A 10,305-nucleotide genomic window follows, 5' to 3' on the forward strand; every position below is an offset into this window, starting at 1 on the left:
AAAAAAAAAAAAAAGTCCCAATTTCCCATGGCTAGAACTAAAGAGGAACTGTTTGAACGAACTGAAGATGCAAATTAAATACAGATACATCTGTAAATGGAAACTGAAGTCAGGAGCAGGCATGTGACTGCTTAGGGAGCTATTAAGTGAGATAAGCATGGAGCTAGAGCTAGAACTAAAAAACTACGAGGTTTAATGCCCAGGTAAAGACAAAAAGAACAGCTAGGGAGTAGAGGGAAATTATAGTCAAAGAAGAAAAAAAAGCATTTCAAAAAGAAAGTAGTGTGCCAGCAGGAAGAATGCTGAAAGAAAGGTCAAATAAGAGGAGGACTGATTGAGTGTCATGGAAGTCACTGATGACCTCACAGGAGCTGCTTGAGGCATGTCAGGAATTGAGAACTGAAGAAATGGAAGCAAACAGACTATTTGAAAGCTCTTTGAATTTGATTTTGAAGTAGAAGAGATCTAGAAGATAGCTGGAGGAATTTGAGTATGTTTTGTTCTTTTACTTTCTCATGAAAGGCTTGGGAATATATAAAGCCAAAAGCAAAGATCCAATTGAGAGAAGAAAAAGGGAATAATCAAGAGGATAAGGTTACTTTGGAGAAAAGTGGAATATTTCCCTCACTGTATACAGTGCTTTCATAATTATTTAATCCTCGATGATACTAAAACAGGACAGGCTCAAATGTCAGTAGTGCTGGTACTAAAAACAATGAATAAACTGTGATTTGATGGCAACTCTTCTTTTGCAGATGGCAGGCTTATTCAATGAAAGGCAAAATTGCTGGTCAGTAAAAGTCCCATTTGAGGTTGCCTTCTTGAGACCGTTTCCATCACTTGGCCAGTAAATGCTCGTAATTCTCACAACAACCCTAAGAGGCAGATGCTACTATCATCATGTGCACATTTCCTGAGATGAGAAAAATGAGGCTTTGCTTCAGTGTCTTCTGAAACGTCACATGGCTTGAACATGGCAGAGCCAGGTTTGACCTCAGGGCCCAAATTCTTAACATCTACTACCCTATCCAGTAGTATATTACTACACTTAGTCAAAATTCTATTAGCATCTAACGTTAAAATAAATCACAATGGGCTGGGCGTGGTGGCTCACGCCTGTAATCCCAGCACTTTGGGAGACAGAGGCGGGCAGATCACCTGAGGTCAGGAGTTCAAGACCAGCTTGGCCAACATGGCGAAACCCCGTCTCTACTAAAAACACAAAAATTAGCCGGGCGTGGTGGCGCATGCCTGTAATCCCAGCTACTCAGAAGGCTAAGGCAGGAGGATCGCTTCAACCCAGGAGGCAGACTGTAGTGAGCCAAGATCATGCCACCGCACTCCAGCCTGCGTGACAGAGTAAGACTCTGTCTCAAAATATCACAATAAGGAAAGCTAATTTTTAGAAAATAGGAGTTAGAGACATAAATACTATGCATAATTTATACTTTCATACACTGAAACTTCAAAAATGCGATTGTCAAGAAGGCAATAATGGGCCAGGCGCAGTGGCTCATGCCTGTAATCCCAGCACTTTGGGAGGCAGAGGCTGGCGGATCACGAGGTCAGGAGATCAAGACCATCCCAGCTAACACAGTGAAACCTCATCTCTACTAAAAATACAAAAAAAGGAGCTGGGTGTGGTGGCACGTGCCTGTGGTCCCAGCTATTTGGGAGGCTGGGGCAGGAGAATCGCTTGAACCCAGAAGGTGGAGGTTGCAGTGGGTGGAGGTTGCAGTGAGCCGAGATTGCGCCACTGCACTCTAGCCTGGGTGACAGAGTGAGACTCTGACCACCCCCCCCCAAAAAAAGGCAATAACCAAAATGAAGCATAACTCTCATCTAATGAGACTCCTGAAACAGCGATCACTGGCTATAAAAAAAAAACCGTAACACCTCTTCATGTTACATCCAGAAATGTATATAAAGGATGCTTTAAGAGTCTAAAATGCCTCCTCTCAGACATTTGTATCTAACCAGAATGTTTTACTGGTGTTTTAGAAGTTAAGAAATGGCCAGGCACAGAGGCTCACGCCTGTAATTCCAGCACTTTGGAAGGCCCAGGTGGGCAGATCACGAGGTTAGGAGTTCGACGTCAGCCTAACCAACATGGTGAAACTCCATTTCTACTAAAAATACAATTACACAGGCGTGGCAGCACGCACCTGTAATCCCACTACTCAGGAGGCTAAGGCAGGAGAATCGCTTGAACCCAGGAGGTGGAGGTTGCAGTGAGCCGAGATCGTGCCACTGCCCTCCAGCCTGGGTGACAGAGCAAGACTCCGTCTCAAAAAAAAAAAAAAGGAAGAATTATTCCAAGTTGATAGGTCAGTATTTCCACACATGTTCAACTGATTACAATGCCAGGCTCTGATAATGCACTATTTTACCCTGGGCTATGAAAGATTGTCACGGACAGCATCAAGTCCCCCTCTCTATCACAGCAACTAAAATCTTCTATACTTTAAATCAAGTATACCACTTAGAGAAGTTCTAATCATATTTTAGTGGGAGGAACAAGGCAATCTCCTTTCATAATTAAAAGGCACAGTTCAGAGGGACAGTCATGTTTGAAAAATTGGCTTTCTTCAAACTTCACTGTACATTCTACTCTTCATTTGCTAATCAGTTCAACAAAAAGAAACAAAAGAAAAATCCAAGTCCCTCTCTCCAACCATTCCGTCTAGTTCAATTTTTTTGAGGGAGTTTTATAAGAATTAACATTAACAGAAATGAAAATGAATGCTAACCAAAGTGAGAATACACATCATATACTGACACAATTTCAGTAACTTAGTAAACAAGCCTTAATACTTTTAGGAAAAAAACTTTTTCAGAAGTGATTTAATCAGTAAACCAATTTTAATACTTAGGCTATCAAAGGGGAAATGAACACTAATATGGAAAAATGTTAATAAGAAATGAAAATAGGTATACTGATAAAGTGCTAGCTAATAAAGTATCAACAGTGGCCGCTCTATCATCAGTCTCTCAAGAGAGACTCTTACTCTTTGCCTAGCCAGTGCAGTATCTGGAACTCAAATGAGGCTCATAAGGGTTTGAACAAGTGACTTCTAGAAGAATAATTTAAATGTTTTAATAATGTTAAGAAAATCCAGGTACATCAAAGGACCTAAAAAGTCAAATCCAGAAGTTGTATTTATGGAAAGATAACAATGTTAATAAAATCAGAATATCCACTAGTACATCTCAAGATGATCTGCTTATGACACTTGTGACAGATAAAAACTAAAGGGAAAAAAAGCTACACCCCAAGACAAACTAAAAGTATATTATTACGAGCTGCTTTCTTAGTGCTAGAAAGTTCACCACCCAACAAAGCCTACATGTAAGAAATGTAAGAAACATTACAAAAACTGTTATACTGTAAAATCCTGATCACAAGAAATATTACAAAATGTTATACTGTAAAATTCTGATCAATAGGCCCAAAATAAATATCAAAGCTGACAAACTAACATCCACTAGAATTTTAAATTACCTGCAAGGATTCCCTGCTTAATATGGCTACAATATCATCTCATGTGAGAAACTTGTTATAACAAATAAATTTGTTTAGAAATAAATCAGAACTTTGTATTAAAAAGTATTCTCTTCTAAAAATCCTGTAAAACCTTTTAAAATGTTTCTTCCGATGAGCAAATATCTGATAATAGAGAAATTCTTACACATGGGGCTACTTAAAATATTGTAATTCACGTAATCCATGTTTCTCATCATTATCCAGAAAAATGAATACTGAGTATACTTAAAGTGCCTCAGAAAAGTATTATTCAAAGTCTTGAACTAATTGCAGTATTTATTACGACTCGTTTGAGTCACATTTTTTGTCAAAAAATGTTACACATTATGACAATGTCATAGAACAGTCTAAAAAGAAAATTTGGTACAGAATTATAGGGTAAAACTGAAATTACATTTCTTTTCAACCATAGCAACTCTAAGAACCTTGGGAAATGTCAAGACTTAATTCAACAAATAAATTTAGCATTTTAAAACTATTTGTGACATTAAAAGGGAAGGTATGGCAGATAAGAATCTTGCGGGCTATTTTCAAACCACCATATTCAAGTCCCATGACTCATCCCAGCCCCCAAAATTCAGAAGATATTCCTGTTAACAGTCATGGCTACAGTGAGACTGCTGCTGAGACAGTGTATCTCTCAGGTGTGTTTAGAAAGCTAAGAAACACTGGAGGTTCCACAATCCGATAGTCAGCAATAAAATTAAAGATGAATCTCTTTGAACTAAATCCATTTGTGAAGACTTCTTTAGCAACTTCAGATGCCCGATTGGTTTGTATAGGCTTAAGCATTTTCTCTCATACCTTTTTAAAAGCAGGTAGTTCTCTCAAAGGCAAGAAATTCCCTGCAACTTCACATATGTAAAGAACATTCTGTGAATCAACAGTGTTAGGCATAGGGTTCACACAAGGACTACAGGGACTACAAATTGCTGGTTACCTAATTCACTGATAGGTACTTGAAAATACCTACTCCCACTCCCAATAACATTATCTAGTTTCATGAACCAACTATTCAAGAGGCCCAAACTTAACCCATGCTATTACTTCACATTCTTCTTTAATAAAGAAAAAAAATCTCTTTTCAAATAGGAACGATACTCACAACTGGGCACTTCCACTGAAGCTTTTACTCTCAATCTTTCAAAACGAAAGCTTTCTATCACCGTCTTTCTAGGTCTATCGAAATACTTAGCAGAAAAAACCTGCCAGGCACAGCAGCTCAAATCTGTAATCCCAGCACTTTGGGAGGCTGAAGCAGGCAGATTGCTTGAGCCGTCGGAGTTTGAAACCAGCCTGGGCAACATGGTGAAATCCCATCTCTCCAAAACAAAATACAAAAATTAGCTCGGCATGGTGGCACATGCCTGTAGCCCCAGGTACTTGAGAGGCTGGGGCAGGAGGATCATTTGAGCCCAGGAGGCAGAGATTGCAGTGAGCCGAGATTGTGCCATTACACTCCAGCCTAAGTGACAAAGCAAGACTCTGTCTCAAAAAAAACAAAACAAAGACCTGATTAATATGTACTACATTCTTTTTCCTATAAAACCATTAAAAAACTGAAGAAATTTATTCTCCTTTACATCTCAGGTTATGTCTCCACGGCAACCACAGTGGCTAGAACCTTCCACACCTAAAGAGGGGCTAACCTCTAATCTAGCCATGTTTAGCCTATGTGTTGCTGTGCTCAAGTTAGGCTTTATTTTTCTACCTTAATAAAAAAGCCAGGGGACGGGCACGGTGGCTCACAACTGTAATCCCAGCACTTTGGGAGGCTGAGGCAGGCGGATCACGAGGCCAGGAGACCATCCTGGCTAATACGGTGAAACCCTGTCTCTACTAAAAATACAAAATATTAGCCGGGCGTGGTGGCAGATGCCTGTAGTCCCAGCTATTTGGGAGGCTAAGGCAGGGGAATGGTGTGAACCTGGGAGGCTGAGCGCACTCCAGCCTGGGCGACAGAGCGAGACTTGTCTCAAAAAAAAAAAAAAAAAAGCCGGGAGCGGTGGCTCACACCTGTAATCCCAACACTTTGGGAGGCTGAGGTGGGTGGATCATGAGGCCAGGAGTCCAAGACCAGCCTGACCAAAATGGTGAAACTCCATCTCTACCAAAAATGCAAAAATTAGCTAGGCGTGGTGGTGTGCGCCTGTAAGCCCAGCTACTCGGGAGGCAGAGGCAGGAGAATCACTTCAAACCAGGAGACAGAGGTTGCAGTGAGCCGAGAATGCGCCACTGCACTCCAGCCTAGGCGAGAGAGTGAGACTCCATCTCAAAACAAACAAACAAAAAGCCAGGGACAGAGGCTCACACCTATAATCCCAGCACTTTGTGAGGCTAAGGCAGTGGGACCACCTGAGGTCAGGAGTTCAAGACCAGCCCTGCCAACACGGTGAAACTCCGTCTCTACTAAAAACACACACAAAAATCAGCCAGGTGTGGTGGCACACGCCTGTAATCCCAGCTGCTCCAGAGGCTGAGGCGCAAGAATCGCTTGAACCCAGGAGATGAAGGTTGCAATGACCTGAGATCACGCTACTGCACTCTAGCCTGGGTACAACTTTGTCTCAAAAAAAAAAAAAAAATCTCGATATCAGAATACAACTGTTTTTAATGGCCATAAACTTACAGGATTCTTAAATGCATAAGTCATAGAAATACACAGTAACTGCAGCTACATACAGTCCTAAATAGAATTATCAGGTTTAAGATTCAAAGTACAAAGACCATTAAAAACATTTATTCGCCAAATCCAGTGAGAAACTAGGAGCAACTTAACAGCTGTCTAAATAATCACAAAATATTAAAAAATACTTCTGGCTCAATATAAATGACATCTGAAGTGAGATGATGCCTCCTCCAACAGACGTCTCATTTGTTTGCCTAGAACCATTTATATTTCATTTAAGCCAGCTGGTGTCTCCCTTTGCAGGCATGCATCAATGTCTGGTGAACAATCTATGTTCTTGTAAACCCTTCTCCATTCACAAGCTGTAGTTTCCATTTTTAATGGCAAGTTTCCAGCAAGCACAATGAGTTCTTACAAAGGAACTTAACTCTTCACAGAATTCAATTCCTAAGGCAGACTAGAGTAATGGTACCAAGCCATAAACGATGTGAATTAATGTGCCTAACAAACTCACAAATACATTAACATTCACAGAAGGGTATCTTCAGACCATTCATTCACTACATAATAATGAAAACAATGTGTTGGATTTGATTGATGGTCTCTTACAATGTTGCAATATTTTGGTTTTATTCTTTCTTGGGAATGTCATGACAATCTTTTGGCTAAATGGTAGTATTACCAGATGTTTCAAAAACCAACTGTAAAGCATATTTTGGTTTTCAACTAACTTACCAGGATAAGTATTGATGCAGCTACTAGAGGTATTTCTTTCCCCAACGATATTTGATGCCTCTACTCCCCCCTCCCTTTACTTCCACTGATCACTTTTCCTTTCTCATACCCAGGGGTATTATAAACCTCACTGCTGACACCCCACACGAGGGTAAGCAAACTTTTTCTGTAAACACTAGAGAGCAAATATGGAGTTTTGGGGGCAATACACTCTCTGTGACAACTATTCAACTCTGCCATCGTCACCTGCAATGAACAACACTTTAAAAAAAAAAAAAAGAATGAGCACAGCTGTGTTCCAGTAAAATTTTATTTATGGACACTGAAATTTGAATTTCACATAATTCTCACGTGTCACAAAATACTTCTTTTGATTCTTTTCCAACCATTTAAAAAATGTAAAGAACATTCTTAGCTCTCAGGCTACACAAAAATATGGCTGTACTTTGTCAACCACCCTTAGACCCTGGACAGCATTTCTGAAGTAGTAACACTTGAGTGTCCTAAAAAACAGGTTTGGGATATCTGTGTGTTAAGGAGCCCCTAAAAAATTCATAATGCCAATTAGCATAATAAAGGCTCTAAGCCTTGCGGTTAAGAAAGCAATCTTAACTTCCTTCAGCTCAGCTAGTCCTTCCTTTTTCCTAGCATTAAGTTGCAACAGTTTGAAAAATATTTAAATAAGAATAGTCAAGTCAAACTTCCTGGGATGACTAAAACGATAGCTAAGGTTTAAAACAGACATCCAAGTTCCTGAAACTAATAAAGCCACAACATGGCTTCAGCTATGCCATCAGAAACTGAAGATATCCAGAGGAGAACAATGATAAAATAAATTGTATACATGCTCTGAAAAAAATTCACTTTAGTACTCTAATTCTACATTATTTGTATTATATTTGAACTCACAGATGTGAAAGGAAAACAGAGTTCCCGAAAGTTCGCCAATCTCAATTTGGTAAGCCACTGTCTACTTCCAATCCTAACTCTTCATTTTAGTTAATGACAGATGGGTATTTACTCCCATAAAGTTTAAGAATAATCGGTGTTAAAATAGGAAGCTAAAAATCAGGTGCATGAGAAAATTATTTCCAAGTTTAGTAACATGAAAACGGGGAAGCTCTTTGATACCTGCACAACACTGCAGCTCCCATTATGGCATTACAAAAAACATACAGGACCATACCCCAAACTGGCCATATAAACACAAAGTCAAATTAAATTACATTTAGAATGTCATTCAAAACTACAGTTTAAAAAATGTAATTTTAGCAAGTGAAAACTTCAATTTCAACTTGTTTTCTCAAGTCAACTTTTTAAGATAATATTCAGATTAGTTAGAATAACTTTCAGCAGACTCAGAATCAATTAGGATGTGATTTTAAGTTTCAGGATATAATCAAACTTCCAAAGTAGATGTCAAAAAAACACCTTGAAGAACAGAATAGCAGTATTTTGGAAAGTGAATGTGAATCTGAATCAGCTGGCTTAAACAGTTCCAATAATTCCAGTCGTTTTACTATGATACTTCAATTAATTTAAACTTGAGATAATGTGGAGCCAATTGTATTAACCAACGCTACAGATATGCCAATGAAAAGTCAAGTTTACAAAGCATCACAGTTCAAGTAAGTGTGCTTTAAAGCGGTGGAACATGTTATAACCCCCACTGGTTTACACACATGCCCAAGATTATTTTCCCATTGAGATATAGTCCTTTAATTCCCAAACCTAGCACTGTATTAATTCACTCCCTCGACTGTAATTTATTGGTTAGCTACTTAATGACCTTATTTTGAAATGGCCTTATTAGTTAAGTACAGATTCCATTTCAATTTCCAATGATACCATTTCACTATGTCAACCACCAGTAGCTCATTCTTGACATTGGCTGTTTCCTTTTTTTTTTTTTTCCAAAGTAAAGCCTAACAATCAACAAATGCCTTTTCAATCTAATTAAAAGACAGTTAGTAAGGTTATTAAATAAATTTATCCGAGAATTTCCGTGACAACTCACTACAACTCTAAAATAGTATGTCCTTAAATTAGATCAAATATTTAATAGCAAAAATGGTAGCTTGCATATTCGAGGGTCACTCCATGGATTTAGAAAATATTTCAAAATGTGACATAAAGAAAAAAAACACTAAAGTCAGTTTCAAATGGAAGTCACCAAACTTAGAGGTATATACTTCACTTTTTTAAGCTAATGATAATGAGACATTTAAATCAAGCTATGAAAAGGCTTTGTTTAAAGGGTGATATTATTACTAAAGGCTCACACAGAAATCTTTGCATGCTACACACAAAGGAAACATTTACACTTCAATCCACAAAAGCCTATCCTAGGACTGTGCCAGGGGCACACAAGGATTTCAAAGTACAGAAAAAACTGGGCATACACATGCCCTACAAAGCAGCCAAAAGACATTCCCCATAGTCTCTCTCAGGAAATGTTTCAAGATGAAAAGCAAAAGTCTTTAGTCCCTTGGAATGCTGGGTTGATTTCTTCATTATCCTCAAGGCTAGGTTGTTTTCTCCCAACATACTTTGTTGGGCAAAAATAAAGCATTTCCAAATAAAAACAACTCCTCAGCCCCAATTTTCAATGCAATATGCTTATTAAAAGTTCAAGATTTCTCAAGGTCTAGACGTACAGTATGATCATATTACAGTACTCGGGAAGAGCGTTTTCTTTGTTGTTGACCCTGCCAAGGAAACAGGTCTTGACTCAGCCAAAGTGGCGTTCTTGTGGGTGATTAATGACAGGCCTAGATCTCGCCCCAGTGACATCCATCCCCACCCCCCACCCCCACTATACTAAAATCAGCCATGTCTGAACTGGAGGAGGGGCTGTAGCCTCGCCTCAAAACCACCCAGTCCCAGAGTTAATAGCTGCAACCAACCGATTCCGACAAGCACACATCGAGATTGGGGCGAAATGTGACCCTTTCGCCTAAATTTACGAGTAATATCGCCCTCTCTAATCATTTCCGCTGAGTCTCCAGCGACTACGGAAACAATTCCAATCATTCGGCCCAAAGAAAAAGATGTCCCTGTTCTACCCAATACCGACAAGGCAAAGCCCCTACCCACCTCCAAACACTACCCCCTTGACATCAGCCCATTTCTATTGTGTCTTATTAGGTCCTCGGACTACGAGGACCTAATGAAAAATGTGGCTGCCCTACTACTTTGCTAAGAACGAGAACCACACAGTCCGGTACCCCCACCCCAGGGGCCGCATCCCACGCCCCAGGACCCCTGTTCTCTCGACTACCCCGGCGGCCGCGGGGCCGGGTCCCACCTGTGGTGAGGCGGGAGGAGACGTCGCCGAAGGGGGATGGCTCCATTCGGAGATACTTCTGCGGCGAGGCGGCCGCAGCCGAGAAGGAGG

General features: G+C 39.9%; 1 protein-coding gene across 1 annotated transcript in view; it reads right to left on the minus strand.

Annotated features, from left to right (window-relative positions):
* Nucleotides 1-10,299, minus strand: part of AKIRIN2 (akirin 2) — a 26,565-nt gene extending 16,266 nt beyond the window's left edge. The window contains exon 1 of the mRNA XM_011941893.1: nucleotides 10,216-10,299. Within this exon, the coding sequence (XP_011797283.1) occupies nucleotides 10,216-10,261 (46 nt within the window). The 5' untranslated portion in view covers nucleotides 10,262-10,299. The remainder of the gene's footprint in view (nucleotides 1-10,215) is intronic.
* Nucleotides 10,300-10,305: the final 6 nt, after the last annotated feature.

This window comes from Colobus angolensis, unplaced genomic scaffold, assembly GCF_000951035.1.
Source record: "Colobus angolensis palliatus isolate OR3802 unplaced genomic scaffold, Cang.pa_1.0 Scaffold203, whole genome shotgun sequence".
NCBI lineage: Eukaryota > Metazoa > Chordata > Mammalia > Primates > Cercopithecidae > Colobus > Colobus angolensis.